The following is a 21,269-nucleotide window of genomic DNA, read 5'->3' as shown; positions in this document are numbered from 1 at the left end:
ATCTTCTGCCTCGGAACACTTCAACCCCAGGGCATCAATGTGGACTTCAACAGCTTCCTCATTTCCCCTTCCCCCCCCTCATCCTAGTTTCAAACTTCCAGCCCGCACTGTCCCCTTGACCTGTCCGGACTTGTCCGACCTGCCTAGCTCCTTTTCCACCTATCCACTCCACCCTCTCCTCCCTGACCTATCACCTTCATCTCCTCCCCCACTCACCTATTGTACCCTATGCTACTTTCTCCCCCCCCCCACCCTCCTCTAGCTTATCTCTCCACGCTTCAGGCTCTCTGCCTTTATTCCTGATTAATGGCTTTTGCCCGAAACATCGATTTTGCTGCTCGTCGGATGCTGCCTGAATTGCTGTGCTCTTCCAGCACCACTGATCCAGAATTTTAAATGATAAGCTGATTATCTTTAGTTAGATAAGAATGGAACGAGGTGAGAATGGTCCATGCATTGGATGACAATAGAGTGGCATTGGAGGAGGATGGCTATGATTAACGTTTGGAGGCAGAATTGACACCCACTTATTAAAAATGAGGAAGGAGGGTTTGCTCCTGACATGGTCACATAGGATGTTATTTGTGAATTTGATAAGATCTGTTTCAGTGTTGAAGTAGGGGTGGAAAGCGAATTGGAGAGTTTCAGAAACAGAGATTCAGGAAAGATCAGTGAGCATTTGGGAGGTAACAGTGCCTTTACGGACGTTTTGAGAGAAAAGGGAGTTTGCAGATGATAGTTTGCAAGGACAGCGAGGGCTGCTCAGCAAAATGTTTTTTAAACACACCTTTCAGTGATTATAGCTTTTGTATATTCATTATGCTTGGTACTTTGGTCCCTAAAATTATCTTCTGGTTCATCTGTTCTTTTTACCCATAAAATAGATGCAACAAGATAAATTTTTTACCCTAAGAATACATATCAGAAATATAGAAGTCTAAATCGAATCTGTGACTTTTTAGATTGGGCAATGATTGTATATTGTCTTCCAAAACTCAATTCCAGCACTGGGGGAATGCTGCACTACTGCAAGGTGCCATCTTTCAGCTGAGATCATAAACCATGGCACCTGATCCAAATAAAAGGTCCAGAGATCATTTCACAACATAAGGAAGGGTCTACCAGTTATCATCTCCAGCATTTGGCAAGATGGCAAGAATAGATTATTTGGTCAGTTATGGAACTATGCTGAACATGAATTAATCATTATTCAAATCATCACAGTTAACCCAAATAATTCTATTAAGGTTGTTAAGAGGATATCTTTTGTCAAGCAAGTGCTTTCATACTTTAGGACTTGCTGCATGCAGTGTTTTTTTTTTAATCCAACCAAAAACACCACATATGAAAAATAAAGTTGTGACCTGCACATCAATGAGAAAAGAGCAACTGGACATTTCAAAGACTAACATTTAAATCAACAAAACAATCATATTTTAATCTGAAAACAAAAATGGTGAGCTTCCATATGGATTGTCAGAAGGGATAGGAAATTGTTAAAATCACAAGAATGTGGTTAATCCACTGGGAGTAATGTAGAAGACAAATTCAGTGTGAATTAAGACGATGAGTAACATTAGCCAAGAGCCTACGTAGTCAGCAATGAATGTAAAAGATTATGGGAAAGGAGAAAAAGAGGCCAGAGGAAGGAGGTATCTGATCCAAGCGGAAGAAATGTCTCCTACTAGGATTATGAATAGGAAATGTGTTTTTGAGCTGACTAAATGTAGAAACTCCAAAAAAAAATCACATTTCAAAAAAGGTCTCTGACCAAATTGAGATATCTAAAAATGCCACGTAGACACATTGCATGTGAGCTTGATCTGTAACAGAAAACCTGGTTAAAATATAAATGAGCTAATAGTTAAAACTGGATCAAAGAAAGTTGAGAACCAATTAATCAGATTTATCTATGCAAAAAGAAAATATTCGTATGTAGATTTTATGAATTTAAAGAAGTGATTTTCTAGTGTCCTAGTGCTATATTAGCGTTTTCCACACTCTAAGCTAATGCAAGTTAAACAGCACTCGGTTTCACTTTCAGATTCCAAAATCACTGCTGTCTCCATTGTAACTGAGGGATGTTACAAGAGGTGGACAGGAGGTCAGCATAGGCAGTAGCTCATACGTGTTATTGGCTCATGCAGAGAATTTAGTTAATATTGACAACCCTGATTTTCAGACATTGATGCATGATGTGCAGGGTAGAAAGGAGGACAATTCACAAGAGGAGAAACCTAGGTGAAATGTCAAAGTTAATAATGTATTTATCAACATGAGTCTAGTTGCCTAATTCTGCATTTGGGTATTATTTTAAAATCCAAGATTGTAATTTATTTTAAACAGACATTTTGCTTGTCAAAACTAAAGTAAGACACCAAAGACTTGAACATTCTTTTCCAGTACAATATTTGATGTAATTGATAATCATTTATTTTCTGCATTTGCTTATTGTTTGAAATCAATGAAAAGCTGATAAAATCCACATTTTACCAAGCTACAATAAAAGTACAAATGAAAAGTTAAAATATAGTAAGGTTAAAAATGGGTTGATATTTACTTAGACTCTAAATCAGTAATTATTTAATCCTAATTATTTAATTCACACACTTCTACAGTACTTTCTTCCTGTGATCTTCCTGCTACAGTAAATGAGATGATTCTTGAATACATTCTGCAAAGCAGAATACATATGCATTTCTAATACAACAGATGGAAATGTTTGAAGCAAAGTTTGTAATGGGTGTAATGTTGTAGACTAATCCTCAGGTTAATAAAAATGCACTACTTCGTGCTGTTGAAATACATTTATGTTATTTTGGAAAGAGGGTTCACTCATTGCGATATATCTGCAATTGCAAATGGTCCATACGTTTTGCAAGATATCAAATGAAAAACCTAGTAGGAGAGTGTGATTGCACTCAGCTTGGGGTAATTGTGATTATGGTACAGGGCTAACAACCCAATGAGTGTGAGTTCACAATGTTACCAGAGATTTAATTTAATGATAAAAGCAAATTACTGCGGATGCTAGAATCTGAAACCAAAAGAGAAAATGCTAGAAAATCTCAGCAGGTCTGGCAGCATCTGTAAGGAGAGAAAAGAGCTGACGTTTTGAGTCTAACTGACCCTTTGTCCAGCTTTGACAAAGGGTCAGTTAGACTCAAAACGTCAGCTCTTTTCTCTCCTTACAGATGCTGCCAGACCTGCTGAGATTTTCTAGCATTTTTTCTTTTGGATTCAATTTAATGAATTGCACCCTTTTTTTTGCTCTTGTTTTTCTTTCTAGGTGAGATGATGTTTCACAATGACCCCTTCTTCAGTCTCTGGCATTCTTTATCTGGGGGCTCTTCTCCTCCTGAACACATACGGGTCTTAAAGACCCTTGCCTCTTCAGCAAGGGTGGCAATTTTCAATCAGAGGGACGGGAGCTACCACAATCTGATTAGTCCATGCCATGGCTGTCTGTTGTGTGACCTCCATTTCACCATCTAGTTAGATAATTGAACCCAGATACTTACCTTTGGTCACAAACTATACTTCTATCCAGTAATGGTTATTGTGCTCATGTTTCTAGTTGGTCTGCAAAGGGGCAGTGCTAGTAAACAGACTAAATTGTGTGTTGGTATCTGAAAATGAAATCTGCTACCAACTAACTGGGTCAGCTGCTTCAAGGAAGGGAACCTGGTATTAGGAAGGAGAGTGCAAATATTGATCAAAGATGTGTTTTTAAGAAGGTTCTTAAAAGGGAGGTGTGGAGGTATAAAGATGGAATTCCAAAGAATGAGATTTTAGATAAAAGCATAAGAAATGGGAGCAACAGGAAATTTGGCCTCTCAAACCTGTCACACCGTTTAATATGATCATGGCTGATCTGTCCTTAGCCTCAATTTCTCTTTCATGTCAACTGTTCAATTCTTCAAAAATCAATCCACTTCCTCTTTCAATACTTTCAGCAATCTAGCCTCCACCACCCTCTGAACCAGAAAACTTCAAACATTCACTAGACTCTGGGTGATGAAATTCCTTTGCTTTTCAGTTTTAAAAGAGTATCTCCTTATTCAGTAACTATGTTCCACAGTTTGAGATGCCCCACACAGAAGAAATATCACCTCAACATCCACCCTGTCAGGCCTCTCAGCATCTTGTATGTTTCAATAAGATCACCTCTCATTCTTTTAAACTAGAATGAGTAAAGGCCTAACCTAATTAGCCATTTTTGATCAGCCTTCATCCCAGGAATCAGCCTAGTGAATCTCTTTTGAGTTGAAAGCCAGTATATCTTTTTAAATGCAAGGATCAAAACTGTAAACAGTCCTCCAAATGCAGCCTCATCAATATCCTGTGCACTTATGTTTATACTTGAACCTATAGCAAAGAATAGCTGTGAAAGAATTGGTGGATAGCTTTCTCCAGGGGTGTACAGAGGCGAGGTTGGTTGGGACCAGAAAGAGGAATATGAAAGACTGAAATCAGAGATTGCCTTAGCCTTAGCTTTACTGATATGATGGAAGTAATAAACCTCCATGTGATGACATGGTCACGGAGGGACCGATTAAGGACAAATGCCAATGGGAATGGGAATAATGCAGGCATGATTTGAAAATTAAAATCCTGGGGCCTGTGGCCTGTGATACAATTTTAAAAGGAAGGGTAGAAGGAGAGATTCTGAAACCAACATACCTCAAATTAAGTGCTTGTTGAACTTAGTGATGAACTCATTAACTAGTCTCAGGAGCAAGTTTGAATTTTCAGTTGGCAGATACAGGGAACATAGTGGCTGGGTACAATTGGCATGAACAGAGAGAGCAGCCATGACAGCTAATGGATACATTGCTCAGTTCACTTAAAAAGAGGGAGAATAAAATTCAGCTGCACTACTGGTAGCTGCAGTTATTGTGGGTCAAAGTTCTGGAATTCCCTCCCTAATGACATTGTGGGTCACCCCACAGCAGGTAGACTACAGCAGTTCAAGAAGCCATCCAGCCAGTGATGCCCACAACCCCCAAATTAATAATAAAAAAATTACAAAACAGGAGCAGATGTGGACCATTCTGCCTCTCAAGTTGGCTCCAACATTCAAAAAGATTGTGGTTGATCTATTTGTGTTTCAAATTCGATGTTTCCCAACTATACCCTGACAACCTTTGATTTCCTTGCCATTCCTTGTACGTTGCACTTGGCAGCTGTGAGCAGTCGGACTTAGAGGAATGTGAGGCTACTGGCACCGGTTGGACAGCTGAGATGGTCGGAGCAAGTCCTGGTGAACTGATGAGTTGAGGAAGTGGAAATTGTAAAGGCTACTCTAACATTAGTATAGCCAATGCAGAAGCATCTCAGCGGAAGTATACTCCAGATCATGAGATGAGAGAGGCTATAATGGGAGGAAAACACTACTTCAGATATTGGGCCTCCTGCCCATTAGTTATCTACTGGATAACTCCCTGGGGCAAGGTTGTAGTTGTCTGTGGTGTTGGGAGGGAAAGGAGAGTTTCAGCATTGTAGCTGAAGGCTTAGGAGCAAAGACTGTTCTACAGGTCCTAGCACTGCCTCTATGTTCTTGGGGCCAAGTGGTTGGCTTATTTTTTAAAAAAGTTCACCTTTCCAAAGGAGCCATATTTTGAGTCACCTATGTAGTTTCCATGCAGCCTCTGTGCTGCAAAAACTTTCAATGACATTGGCAAGTCTCCAGAACTGCCGGTTCTCTGACCCAGCAACATGAAAGACCCATTCACTGCCCTTAGTTAGCTATCTCCCCTGTCTTCCAACTTCTAATTGCCTCAGCCTGGCAATGTCACAGGTGAGGCCCTGTCTCCTGGCCAGCAGACCACCCACATGGATATCACCTTGACGACGGGACCTCCACTCCTTTGGCAAAATCAATCCTAAACACTCTCAAAATAACTGAAGTTAATTTCAGATGAAAATATACACTCTACAATGGGATTAATTGATCTATTATTCATACAGGTTAAGTTGATCATTTACTATTGAAAATAATTGAATGGATTACTATTACAACACTGTGAATCTGAAACTTTTTACTTCTGCTAACAAAATCTCATTCACATAAATATCTCGAAAATCCCAGCATGTAAAGAAAAAACAGACAGATACCCCAACCTTTCTGAAGAAAAGGGAAGTTTATCCCTGAATTACTTGTTCTCAGAAGTAGTGGCACTTGTTATAAACACCATAACCTTGCTTTCTGTGTGGATAAGAACAAGGATTACAGCATGGATTGCCAAACTAACTGCAGCAACTTAGTGTATAAAGCCATCTGAGTGGGGAGTGTTTAAAAGGAAGTCAGGTGAATAGATATTGTCCTCTGAAGCCATAAATAGGAACTCCCAAAGATTGGCTGCTCAGCACTGTGGATAAAGACATCTTTTAATGTTCAGGACCCACTTAGAGTGACAAGGAAATGATTCAGTTGTCATGGTTAACATGGGTCCATTCCAGTCCCTGTACTCATCGATCTGCCAAGACGAAGGTCTCCGAGCCTGCCGTTTCTTCCTCTCATGCTGTCCCAACCAGTACCCTTCCACCTACACCCTCATCCGCCTACCTGAACTGCTCCTCACCCTCAACAGCTTCTCCTTCCAAACCTCTCACTTCCTCCAAAACAAAGAGGTACCCATGGCACCCGCATGGGACCCAGCTATGCTTCCATCTTTGTCAGATATGTGGACCGGCACCACCCCCCCACCAGTTCCTCCATTACATTGATGACTGTATCGGTGCCACCTCATGCTCCCACGAGGAAGTTGCACAGTTCATCAACTTTACCACCACCTTTCACCCTGACTTCAAAATCATTGGACCATCTCGGGAACCTCCCTCCCCTTCCTGGACCTCTCCATCACCATCTCTGGCGATCGACTAACCACAGACATCTACTACAAGCCCACTGACTCCCACAGCTACCTAGACTACAACTCCTCCCACCCTACCACCTGTAAAAACACCATCTCTTATTCCCAATTCCTCCACCTCTGCCACATCTGTTCACAGGATGACCAATTCTACCTCAGAAAGTCCCAGATGGCCTCCTTCTTCCATGATCACAACTTTCCTTCCCACGTGGTTGACGATGCCCTCCAGCGCATCTCCTCCACTTCATGCACCATCGCCCTTGAACCCCACCCCGCCCAACGCAACAAGGAGAGAATCCCTCTGGTCCTCACCTTCCGCCCCACCAATGTCCGCATACAACGCATCATCCTCCGCCACTTTCGCCACCTCCAAACGGATCCCACCACCAGAGATATATTTCCCTCCCCAACCCTACCAGCGTTCCGAAAAGATATTCCCTCCCTCATCAGGTCCACACCCCCCACCAACCCACACCACACTCCCGGCACCCTCCCCTGCCACAGCAGGAAGTGCAAAACCTGCATGCACACCACTCCCCTCACCTTCATCCAAGGCCCCAAGGGATCCTTCCACACCTGTCAGAAATTTACCTGCACCTCTACCAATGTCATCTACTGCATTTGTTGCACCCGGTGTGGTCTCCTCTACATCGTGGAGATAGGACTCCTTCTTTCAGATTGTTTCAGAGAACATCTCTGGGACACCCGCATCCACCAACCCCACCACCCCGTGGCTCAATACTTCAACTTCCCCTCCAACTCAGTCAAGGACATGCAGGTCCTGGGCCTCCTTTACTGCCAAACCATTACCACCTGACACCTGGAGGAGGAACGCCTCATACTCTGCCTTGGGATCCTGCAACCACATGGGATAAACATAGATTTCAACATCTTCCTCATTTCTCCTCCCCCCACAGTATCCCAGTCCCAAGCCTCCAACTTGGCACTGCCCTCTGGACCCGTCCATCACTCCCCCTCTGACCTATCACCTTCTCCCTCACCTTCATCCACTTATCATATTCCCAGCTAGCATCCCCCCCAGCTCCACTGCCCTCCCATTTATCTCACAGTTCCGACCGACAAGCCTCATTCCTGATAAAGGGCTTATGCCCGAAACGTCGATTTTCCTGCTCCTTGGACGCTGCCTAACTTGCTGATTAGTTCATTAGTCAACAGAATTCCTTTTATTGTGGCTTTATTGGGCTTGGTTTCCTTGCTTCAAATTTAGAGGAAATAACAAATTGTCTACCCAGGAACCTAATGGAAACGCAGATTATCCATTTTGTGCTGAGAAAGTATTTATCAGGGTACTCTCTAAATGGTATGAAGTGAAGTATAGTGGATGTCTGAAGAGACCTGGAGGTTCAGGTGCATAGATCTGTAGAATGACTCAAACAGGTGTCGATAATAATCAAGAAAGCTAATGGAATGCAGACCTTTCTATCTGGAGGACTGGAGTACAAGGAGGCAGAGGTTATGCTGCAGTTATACAAAACTCTGGTTAAACCTCATTTGGAGTACTGTGAGCAGATCTGGGCCCCACACTTTAGAAAGTATGTACTGGCCTCAGAGGGAGTACAATGTAGGCTTACAAGAATGATACTTGGACTACAGGGTTTAAGATATGAGGAGATATTATGCAATTTAGGCTTGTTTCTCCAGAATTTAAAAAGTTAAAGGATGATCTGTTCAAAGTCTTCAAGGCATTAACAGGAAAAGACAGGGTAGATAAACTATTTCCATTGGTTGGAGATTCTAGAATGAGAAGGCATAGTCTGAGAATTAGGGCCAGACTGTTCAGTTCAGAAGCACTTCTACACTAAAGGATGGTAAATATTTGGAACTGTCTTCCACAAATGGCAGTGGATGCTAGATCAGTTGTTAATTTGAAATCTGAGATTTGTAAATTTTTGTGAAGCAAAGTTATTAGGGGATATGGGACAAAGACAAGTAAGTACGTGGAGTTAGGCCACAGATCAGCTATGATCTCATTGAATGGTGGAACAGGCTTGAGGGGCTGAATGACCTACTCTTGTTCCTACATTTCTATGTTTCCCATGTCTAACAAAATCTTATTAGCAGCTTGAAAGGAATAAGGATCAGGGTGAGTTTGGGTTGGAAAAGTCACGATTAATATGCTTAGTGGTTACAGAACTAGGAACGATAATTGATTTGCTAATATCAGTGGATTTTTTTTGCGTTATTTGTAACAAAATTATAAATACTTTTAAACAGAACAGCTTTATGTTCACTTTATGTAACATATAGAACAAATCTTCCCAGGGTATTTAAACCCTTTCACTAGCAATTATGAGTAATCGAGAAGCTGAAAACTAAGAACAGCTGGGAATTATTTAAGGTTTTAAACCAAGGTCTTGAAGAAGTTTAAAGTGCACTTGTCATGTTCCTGGTATTGACAGACATTTTTGTTGAAAATAAATTATTAAAGTTGTGAGCTGTTGGGTCACAACACATTTAAAAGCAAGGTACTTGGAAGTTCAGCGAGTTATTATACTGTCGCCTCATCACTGGGGCCTGGCTGTAAGTCCTGTTCAATCTGATGGATGGAAAGACTAACAACTGTCTCTGTCTTTTTAATTCTGCTGGATTTTAATTGAAATGAGCTGAGCCAAGGTTGAAATAAACATACACTTATAAGCACAAGAGCTGTCTATGTATTGGCACTGAAAAGAATTGCATTCAGAAAACCATGAAACTATTGCTTTAAAATAGCTTAGCAGAGGGAATATGAAACAGAGGGGTAGATAAAATTGGAAGGAATGTAAAGTCGGTAATGGGACATAGAAAAGTTGCAAATGAAATTAGAAAGTAGACAAAATGAAGGGAAGCATCAACTGAGCTTAAGAGTGTGGAATGATATTGAAAAGACAAAGTTGAGGGTGCATTTACCTGATTTCACACAACAATTACACATGGTAGATGATTTAGACATTGACTATATTGAGGTAAATTGGTATGCTCTAATGTCCTTTAAAGAAACATAGCTGTAGGATGATCAAGACTGGGAACTGAATATTCAAGGATATTCAACATTTAGGAAAGACATGGAAAGGAAAAGGGATTTTATTGCACTGATATTGATCGGATTAGATTGGAAGAGCTAAATGTGGAAATCTCTTTCAATGGAGCAAAGAAACAGCAGGGGTCAGCAAATAGTGGTTGGAGTTATTTATAGCCTAATAGTAAAGATAGTGTGGGCTATGATAATAATCAGGAAATTAGCGAAGCATGTAGATTTGATAATGTAGTATTCATGGATGGCAACAATCTGCATATAGACTGGGTAAACCTATTGGATGCTAATGCTGTGGAGGATAGTCTTCTAGGGTGGTATGTTGAAGAACTGACTAGACCACGGCTTTATTAGTATTATTTATAAGATTAATATTGATCAGTGTATTGAGTATAGGAGTTGGGAGGGCATGTTGCAGCTGTACAGTTAGGCCCCTATTGGAATACTGCATGCAGTTCTGGTCTCCCTCCTATAAGAAGGATTTTGTGAAACTTGAAAGGGTTTGGAAAATCTTTACAAGAATGTGGCCAGGTTTGGAAGGCTTGAGCTATTGGGAGAGGCGGAAAAGGCTGGGGCTATTTTTCCTGGAATGTTGGAGGCTGAGGGGTGATCTTATTGAGGTTTCTAAAATCATGAGGGGTATGTATACGGTAAATAGACAGGTCGTTTCCATGGGGTGGGGGAATACAAAACTAGAGGCTTAATGTGAGAGGGAAAAGATTTAAAAGGAACCTCGGGGGCAACTTTTTCAAGCAGAGGGTGGTGCATGTATGGAATGAGCTGCCAGAGGAAGTGATGGAGATTGATACAATTACAACATTTAAAAGGCATGTCGATGGTTTATGAATAGGTTTGGTTTAGAGGGATATTCGCCAAATGATGGTAAATGGGATTAGATTAATTTAGGATATCTGGTCAGCATGGATGAGTTGGACTGAAGGGTCTGTTTTCATGGTGTATATTTCTATGACTCTATGAGAAAAGCCTAATTAGTATTATTATTGTAAAAGAAACTTTAGGTTCAAGTGGTTATATCATGATAAAATTTTACATTATATTTGCAAGTGAGGTAGTTCAATTGAAGCCAGGGAGTTAAGCTTGAACACATGCAATTATGGCAGATTGTGCCAATGAATTGAAAGGTATGATGGTACATGGACAATTTATAGGTGTGGTAACCTTCTGGTTAAACCACAAATTGTGTCTCTCACTTTCTAATGAGAGAGCAGCACTATGGTCTGGTAGGACTATGACAGCTTTACCTTTTCACCTTACAGCAACTTTCAAAGTATAACCCCCCCAACTCCCCAAAAAAGCAGTCAACAGAGCTAACAAAGGAAATTATGATTTGTATAAGATAAAAAGAAGAGAGCCTATAAAATTGCCAAAAGTAGTAATAAACCTGGTAATTGAGAGGATTTCAGAATAGAGCATGAGTATCAAAACCTGATAAAGGAAGAATGAAATATGTATTTTTGTTTTTATTTGTATCTTAGATGGTAGGTGTCACTGACATCCCTAACTGCCCTTGAACTGATTGACTGTCTAGGCCACTTCAGAAGGCAGTTAAGAGTCAAAAAACAATTTTCTGTGGGTCTGGAGTCACATGGAGGTAAGACTGGGTAAGAATATTTTTATAAGGAATATTAGTGAACCAGAAACAGAATTACATATTACAGATGGAGGCCTTTTTACAGGCATTGGCTCTTCAAGAAAGTATCATTACCCAGTGCCAATCTCCTACTTTATCCCCATATCCTTGCACATTATTTTTATCTAAATAATCATCCAATGCCTCAATTTAACCTGTGTCCACAGACTTCCAGGCAGCACATTCAATATATTAACTGCTTACTTCACCCTTGCTTTTACAGATCACTCTGTTCTTGTTCCTTTTCTAAGCAGGAACAATTTCTATCTGTTCTATCCAACCCCACTAATGATTTTGAAAACCTCTATCGTATCTCCCCTCAGTGTACTTCGCTCCAATGAGAATAGACCCAGCTTCTTCGATTGTTCCTCATAACTAAAGTTTCCCTTTTATGAAATCATTCTTGTAAACTATTTCTTTCTCTCTAATGCATTCACATCTTTGCTAAAATATAGCACCCAGAACTCCAGCTGAGGTCTACCAAGTGTTTTGTACAAGTTCAATCACCTCTTTCATCTTTTACTCTATGTTTTTATTAATAAAGCAGAGGATAGTGTATGCTTTACTTGATGGTCTCTGAATCTGTCCTGCCACTATCAATGATCTGTGCACATATACAGGCAAAAGCGAGGACTGGAGATGCTGGAGATTAAATTCGAGAGTGTGGTATTAGAAAAGCACAGCATGTAAGGCAGCATCCAAGGAGCAGGAAAGTTGATGTTTCAGGCAAAAGCCCTTCATCATCCAAGTGCTTCTGCTCTTGCATTCCCTCAGAATTGTACTCACTATTTTATATTAGCTTTCAATCGTCTTCTCACCAAATTGTATCACCTCTTTGCATTGAACCTCGTCTGCCACCTATCTGTCCACTATACAAATTAGTCTATGTCCTTCTAGATTTCTGCACTGTCCTCACAATTTGCAATTCTTCCAAGTTTTGTATCATCTGCACACTTTGAAATTGCCCCCTGCACATCTAGATCATAAATATATATGAGGGAAAGCAAGGGTCACAATGCCAACCCCTGGGCAACTTACTCCAGGCCACAAATATCCATTTACCATTATCTCTGTCTCCTATCACTCAGCAAATTTTGCTTCTACTGTCCCTTTGAGTGACCTATAACTATCTTCACAAAACATTTGTATGGCACTGTATAAAATGCCTTAAGTACTGCTACATTCATCAAGTTTTTCTGTTACCTCTTCAAAAAACTCCAGCAAGTTAGGCAAACACAATTTCCCCTTTGGAAATCTATGTGGACTCTTCCTATAATCAACACACCTTTTCCAAGTGATTACTAATTCTGTCCTGAAAAATTGTTCCTCATACCTTCCCCACCACCGAAGTTAAACCGACTGGTCTGAAATCACTGGGTTCATCTTTACAATCTTTCTTGAAGAAGGCCATATGTTTGCAATTTTTCAGTCTTCTCACATGGGCCCCAGGTCTATGTAAGATTGAAATACAGTGGCCACTGCTCTGACAATCTTTGCTCTCACTTACTTCAAAATCCTTTGATGCATCTCATCTGCACCTGGTGCCTTGTGAGCTTTAAGCACCAACAGCCTAACCAACACTTCTGCCCTGTCAATCTTGAACAGTTCAGTTCCCTCCTCTATCATCATGACCTGGGTAGCTTCTCTCTCTTTGCAATAAAGACAGATGCAAAGTATCCATTTAGCACTTCCACCATGCCAGCTGTCTCCATGTGGAAAAATACAGCTGTAGGAACTTCTTTTGCATGCAATCCAGGAATACTTGCCCGTTGCTCCCCTGAAAACTATAAGTATCCCAGTCTATGTTGGGTAATTGAAATCCCCATTATAACCACTCCATAATGTTTATGTCTGTATATTCTCTGCAGATTTGTTCTTAGACGTTCTTTCCATGAGTTGATGGTGCATAGACTACACCTAGCAATGTAATTGGCCTCTTGTTCTTCCTTAGTTTTCGTAAAATTGATTCTGTGCTTTGACTCTGAGGCATCCTTTTCCCAGCACTGCCTTCCTTAACCAATACTGCTCTCCCCCCCCCCCTCCACTTTGCTGTCTTTTCTGAATACCTTCTACCCAGGAATATTGAACACCCAGTCTTGACCTTCTTTGAGCTAGGTCTCTGTTATCATCCCAGTATCAAAATTCTATGGTCATCTGCACCTGTAACTCCCCAATCTTATTTACTGTACTCCATGCATTTATATATGTGCACAGTGAACTTGATTTAGACATTTTTTTTCTTACTTTGACTTCCCCGACTAATTTGCTCATGCCAACTGTATCTCTTAGGTATATTCTGAACTGTGATTTTCCCTTCTACTTTATTTCCTTTGTTTCCAGACCTCTCACAAATTGCTTTGAAGCCTTCCCAGTTGATAATGTTATCTGTTGCCATTCAGATACAAGCTTTTTCATTAGGCTAGCATTTTTTAAAGTTTCAGATTTAATTGGAGGAATTTTGTATTTGTAAGAATGCTGTGTTGGCAAAATCAATGGAACTGAAGGGTATTAAGTCCCTGAGATCTGTTGTTCTACAGCCCATAGTGTTGCAAGAGGTAGCTATGGAAATAGAGTGCATTGGTGCTCATCTTTCAGAATTTTACATGTGAATGATCCCTGCAGTTTGGAATACATTAAATGTCACCCCACTATTTAAAAAGGGTGAGAAAACAGGGAACAACAGACCAGTCAGCCTTACATGATTAGTAGGGAAAGTATGAAACTATGTTTGAATAATAATGATCTGATTGAGCATAGTCATCTTGGATTTGTGAATGCAAAATTGTATTTGGTGAATACAAATATGATCTTATTGAGTGGATTCATAAAGGGATATTTGTAGATGTAGTATGTTTGGACTTTTAGAAGACTTTTAATAATGCCCCCTCAGGAGGTTGGTTTACAAAATGAAAGTACACGGGATCAGAGGGAATGCAGTGGCATGGATTAATTTGAGTTAAGGATTGACTAAAAGTCAGAAAACAGTGGAGGAATGAATGGGTCATTCTCACGGTGACAGGTAATTTAAAGATCATGACGTGCGGCCCTAGCCTTTCGCAATGTATAGCAATAATTTGATGAGTCCAAATGTAATATTTTCAAGTTCATGGATCACACAAAACTAACTGGGAATGTATGCTGTGTGGAAGATGGAAAGTGCCTTCAAGATGATTTGGATAGACTTGGAGAAGATCAAGATTATGATGGGTGTGGACACGTTAAATTATCCACTTTGGCAGGAAGACCAGATATATGGAGTATTTCTTAAATGATATGATATTAAAAAGTCACTGCATGCTAACATGCAGATGCAGCAGGCAAATAGGCAGGCTAATGTAATAATAGCATTTAGCGTAAGAGGATTTGAGTGCAGTGGTAACGTCTTGCTTTAATTGTATAGAGCCTTGGCTGTCTGGTGTTTTGGTTAGTTTTGGTCTTCTTGCCCGAAGAAGGATATTATCATCATAAAGGGTGTGCAATAAATTTTCACCAGATGGTAGTATTGTTCAATGAAGGGAAACTGCACCTATATTTTGTTAAGTTACAAAGACTGATATATGATGTCCGTCAATCCTACAAAATATTGAAAGTGATGGACAGAGTAGCTGCAGGTAAATGTTTCACCTAGGTGGGGTTTACAACTAGGGGAAGGGCAATTTAGAAGTAAGAGAGATGCTACTCAGGACAAAGATGAGCATTTTTTTCTTTCCTTACAAGAATATGAGTCTATGGAATCACCTACCCCAGAGGGGTAACTCAATCATTAAGTATGTTTAGAGAGTGACTGATTTCTATATACCAATGACGCAAAGGAATTTGGAAATAGTATGGGGAAAAGGCATTGTAATGGACAGTTATGCCTGTACTAAATGGTGGAGTAGCCTTCACTGGCTGATGTTTTATATATCCCAAAAACACATGATGCTGAGTACCAAGAACACTATGTCTAACTATGGAGGAGTGATATGTATTAGGCATTTACTTTTTTCAATATTACAGAAAATCTCAATAGATTTCTTTTCAAGCTTATGGAATTCTAGGTATAACATGATAATATTGTTTAGTACAGATAATAATATTTGTAATTTAAGGAATCTTTATGAAAATTAGTGTAGTAAGATGTGAAAAAGCAGCCAAGTCTGGTGTTTCCTATAATTGCTACCTTCTATCCCAAGGTGGCAGTATAAGCTGCATTTTAAGGCCTCTCAATCGCAGTCAGCACATATAATCTGAGATTTCACTAGGAGACAACTATTAAATTATAATGATTTATTGACTCTTTATATTATCCTTTTTTTCAAAATTTCACAATTGTGTGGCAAGCACAGCCAAGTGAGAATTGTAAACAAAATAATTCTATTTCAGGTTTGGTACGCTCCTACATTCATTTGATTAATGCAAACTATGGCCTTATTTACATGAATGTGTGAAACTCATAATTTATCGTTCCACCTGAAATAAATCACTCTGCTTAAAATCACATATTTCCCGAATTAGATCAAAAATGCCATTTACATTTTCTTTTACGAGATAAAAAAGATTAGCATCAAATATCTCCACAGATGTTGGAACCCCGTAACTGCTATGTGGTTTCTTGCAAATAACATTAGGTGCTGCTTTAGGCAACATTTTCAAACCTATTTTAGTTTTATTTCCATATGTTGGGCCAAATTTCTCCAAATGTAACAATCTTCCAGTTGTTGAATTCTGGCTAAATAGAGAGGTGAGAAAAACTACAACGACCCAACAAGTCATTGCTAAACACCTCCATGTAAGTAGGGCCATGGATAGATAGCTAAAATAAAATAAGATACTGTAATGAGCATCTGTACTGGTTTTCTACAAGAATATAAAATGTTTAAATCAGTAATAATAATTATTAATAAACATATTAATTCAAATTTACAAGATCCTGCCTTTAAAACCTCACTATGGAGTCAATCCATTTCTTTTCACCATCTTGTCTTTGCAAAAATTTGACTTGGTTACTGCAATTACTCTAATACATTTTCCAAATTATTACAATACAGCATTACATTACACTAAAAAAATAATATTTCTGAAAAAAATAACATTAATAGAATCTTTTACAGCAGTATGCTGAGAAAGGTGTCAAGTATGTTACAAAAATGCCAAAACAGATGACAAAAATAAAATATTTTGCTTCTGTAATAACTTAATGTGTACCAATTTATTCATAACCCATTTTCTGTTTGGTGTGCACACAGGTGTGTTCTTTTCCATAAGATCAGTTTACAGTTGTAGTAACATTCAAAAAAAAAATTATCAATGGAAAAAGTGCAGGGACTCATCTCCAAAGAAGTCATTGGAACAGAAAGGCAATGGGCTCTCTCATCAACATAAAAAAAAATCAGAAACTGATCTGGAACAGCCTTAAGTTTGTAAAGCTCCCATATAGCATTGGCATTATACCTCCTTTCCTCTCAACAATCTTCGACGTTAAGTTCAGAATTGGTGTTAAATACCATCAAAGAGGACATAAAAGTTCTGTAATAGCACTTTAGTAATAACTTGGCCTAGATGGCTGATCAACCACAGGATATCAAACCAGTGGATGCTCACTATGCATTTTTGTGACTAAGGAAGACAAATTGATGTGCAATCATCTTTTTCTGAAATCCAAATTGTGCTGACTTTCCCAGCAGAGCCAGGCATTGCAGGGACCTTGATCCAGTTGTGGTAGCAACCTTTTAGTACTTCATGTAGGTTGACCTTTTTTCATTGTGTGATCTTTGATGGAGAGTTTTGGCAGACTATTATAATCAGTGAGGCATCACAGTTGAGAAAATTCTTGTCTTACTCGCTGGAACACCTACACATTAGGTGTCCGGCATGTACCAAGGAAGCAGAAAGTACCTTAAGAATGAGGTAATCTCACTTAAGCTAAAATGCAAAAAGCAAGATACTGAATAATGAAGTACAAAATATGACAGAAAGGAGAATTAATGAAGGTCGAATAGATGGTGTCCATGTGAGTGCACATGCCGCAGTCATATACACCAGTGCTAATAGTCAGGTGATCTACATCGCAGGACAAAGAACATCATTGGTGATTTCAATCCAAAGAGTTCAGTACAGTCAGGCCGTAATTTTTATTGGGACATCTCTAACTTTGATGTAATAATCCCATATCACAGACTAATTACGTTTTTGCAAAATTGTATCACAGTAATTCAACATCTGCAGCAGTACTTGTTCCAAATTTTGTTTTGAGCTTTGGAGGAAATAGCCGATTTCAGCTCAATTTGATCTATTTTAGTTCATCGCAGAGAATTTCCCTGGGTCTAGGCAGTTAATCTGCCATCACTTACAACAAATGATGCACCTTCTACACAGAAAATATTTTTATGATCTAACATGGCAGTGAAATGGAACATGGCTTTGACAGAAAATGAAAATTCAGTTCTAAATCAATTCACAAAAAGATCTCCTTTAAACACTCCTACGATTACTTCAAGTAATGATGAATCTTGAGCATTAGCAATGGACTTCAAGTGATGGTTATCAGATGTACTTATCAACTGAAAGAAATGTCTGTAAGAAAAGTGCCACCATAAAGAAGAAAGAGAACAACCTTTGAATTCTGGAGATGTTTGAAACCATACAGACTGATGGAATGCACTAACTATTCAGTGTATTCCAAGGGTCTGAAACAGATATGATTTCATTGTAATGAAACTGAATCTTGTAAATATACCGTAAGTTGCAAAAGCAAATCTTCAGTGCATAATATATGCTGGCTAGTTGTGTTATTTAAATTTCACTAGTGGGAAAATTTTATGTTTACCACCACTTTCTCCTCTATCCAATCTCTCATGTGAACTGAGGCATTTTCTGAGGAGAGTTCCGGGCAACTGTTGGAATTGTATGAAAGCAAATTATTGCCAATGCTGGAAATTTGAAACAAACATGGAAAATCCAGGAGAAACTCAGCATTCTAAGGTCTGCAAGATAGAGAACGAGAGTTAATAGTTGAAATCCGACATGAAGTTGAGCTATTAAACCATTGTACGGATTCAATAGAACTCTTGTTACTTTTATAAAACCCAAATATCTACCCAAAAATAAAAGATCAATTCCGTAAGGGCAGGACTGAGCAGAAAAGTTCATGAAGACACCCTGAACCCCCACACTGATGGCCTCAGGCAGAATAAGTTTGCCTAGCAAGGATAGATGACACAGATTGGGCTCTGGTTGCCAACATGCCCACGCAGGGGCTGCTAGCCAATCCAGAGCTGGCAGATCCCATCTCTATCCCATCTCTGGAGTTGCAGGGAGCATTTCTGGTTTAGGTCTTGGCCTGGTGGAGGAACCAATCACTACAACCAAGTGGTGCTGGGGTGTGGACACTCAGCAATCACAGGGCCTGTTGCTTTAAACATCAGATTCTATATTCCCTTCACTCATCCTAAAGATCCTGATTAGATTATGGTACATTCCCAAAGGAGCCAACTGCTTTCCAGTACCTCATGCAAAAACCTACATTTCACTTATCAGTTTAAACAATAACAAACAACATCAGCACCGAGGAGTCCATAAGAACTCTCCAGCAGGTTCAAAGATAACCATCAGCAACTCCAGTCATTTTTAATATCTCTATCTCCTGGTGTTGAGGCCACTTGTGTTGTTATTGCAGTCTCAGCCAAGATCAGCTCAGACGTCAAACCTGGGGGATCATATTATTCTGTTATAACGAAGTGTCAGCAGACCCAAAACATCAACTGGTTTCTCTTCACAGATGCTGCCAGACCTGCTGAGCTTTTCCAGTAACTCCAGTTTTTACTTCTGATTTACAGCGTCTGTAGTTCCTTCGGTTTTTGCAATATTATTCTGCACAGCTTTGTATCACATCAGGTGATGTATGTACCCTTGAAAGTGTCAGAGTCACTGGATTATATGAGTTTTAGCTTTGCTTAGTGGTAGGTAGCATTCTTGAGTGAGGCCCTCAAAGGTTCAAGTTCCACTGCAGACTTGACCATGCAATATAGGCTGATGCTTCAATGTAATATTAAAGTATAAACTATTGAGGAAATATAATATTGCTCAGTATTATCTTTTTGATGACATGTTAAAGGCCCTATCTGACTCTTCATATGGTTATTGAAGATATTACTTAAATAACTTGGGAGTCTCTATGGTGCATTGATCATTCGAGCAACAACATCAAAACAGATTAATTCAGTGATGTTTGCGAACCTCCTCTTGCTGCAGATTGGCTGATGTGATTTCCTGATTAACAAATAGTGATTACATTTGATATGTAATTCATGGACTGTGAAGGATATTCAGATATCTCAAGGCCATCAAAAGTGCTATATACAAATAAATTCTTTCTCAACTAGCTTAAACTTACTATGAATCCAAACTTGTTTGCATGTGTTTTCTTCTCCTATCTTCATGCAAACATCTCTTCCCTTTGAAGAATAACGGTGAAATGATGGAAAGATTCACAGACTGATCAAACTTTTAAACTGCATCATGAAGGCTTCTCCCACAGCCAAGACGGCCTCGTGGGTATTTGTATCTCTGAGCTAGAAGCTCCAGGTTCAACTACTGCCCCAAAAGACATCCGTGCTAGTATGTATAATCTTCAATGTAGGTTTAACTCAGTAAATATGAATTAACTTTTTTTAACCACTATAGTTGCAGAGGCATGAAACGATATATAATGTGGGTGCCCAGATGTAGTGTGATTTTAATCTTTAATAGACTGGATGAGGCAGACGCTTCTGTAATATCAGCTTTGTTATCTCAGTAAGAGTATAGGTCTTCATTTAGATGTGGGACATGCTTATTTATAAGGTTCAGATGTGAGACTTACTAACCATGGTTCTGCAGGAAAGCATCCCATTCTTCTTTATGAATCACTGCTTTAAAAAGAATGAACAGGACCAGACATCTTGCAGTTATCTTCAGATCTGCAGGATAAACTGAACATTAGCTGAATCATTAAAGGCATTAAAGTGGGACTCAGAAGGAATCTTCAGCTAATACATTTCTGAACAAATAAATATAACCAAAAAGTTGACAATTGGGAGAATATGAACCTTCCTTGAACAGACTAAATCATAGCTTTTTAGAGCTCTGGACTTTTCATTTGTTTTGGAGTCATATACGTAACAAAAAAATTAACTTCGACGGGGAATAAATATACATTATTTGAACATATAGACTTTCAGAAGTAAATTTACAATGTCCCATAGCATCATGGGAAAATATCCTTCTACAAAAAGAAGATGCTGTCACCATATGGCTGTTTGAGTTTCTGAGTCTCATTTTAGTTTCTCCTGCATCATCACAATGAACATGATAGTTCTGATGCAAATAAGTCTTGTGAGGTCCACCAAGCTGAGGGCACAGGCACTTCCTATATTTAATGACAAAAAGCTCCGTCAGCTAACACCAGAAATTCCTTTTAAGGGTTTTTCTCTTAAAGTCATGGGTTAACATTGCATGTGCAGAAGGTCAGGAAGGCCACAGTAGACTCCAGATTAAACAGACTACCCCCCCAAGGAGCACAGTTGCTGATGAAGCTGTGGCCACAGAGGCAGTGTTGAAAGTGGGACGCTGCTCCTTTTGATGTGAACGTTCATGCGCAGGTTCCACTGTGATGTAACCATTGATAATTCTGATATTGGATGGCGTGACTGTTGTGCTGAAAAAAATGAAAAAGAAACATCAGGCACCT

At 39.4% G+C, this 21,269-nt stretch overlaps 1 protein-coding gene across 1 annotated transcript in view; it reads right to left on the bottom strand.

Moving 5' to 3' along the window:
- Nucleotides 1–15,814: 15,814 nt before the first annotated feature.
- LOC122554359 (metalloprotease TIKI2-like) overlaps nt 15,815–21,269 on the bottom strand; it is a 420,493-nt gene continuing 415,038 nt past the window's right edge. Inside the window, exon 7 of the mRNA XM_043699245.1 lies at nt 15,815–21,236. Coding sequence (XP_043555180.1) covers nt 21,047–21,236 — 190 coding nt within the window. The 3' untranslated portion in view covers nt 15,815–21,046. The remainder of the gene's footprint in view (nt 21,237–21,269) is intronic.

The sequence above is a fragment of the Chiloscyllium plagiosum genome, chromosome 11, assembly GCF_004010195.1.
Source record: "Chiloscyllium plagiosum isolate BGI_BamShark_2017 chromosome 11, ASM401019v2, whole genome shotgun sequence".
Classification (NCBI taxonomy): domain Eukaryota; kingdom Metazoa; phylum Chordata; class Chondrichthyes; order Orectolobiformes; family Hemiscylliidae; genus Chiloscyllium; species Chiloscyllium plagiosum.
This window is presented reverse-complemented; position numbering and strand designations above follow the sequence as displayed.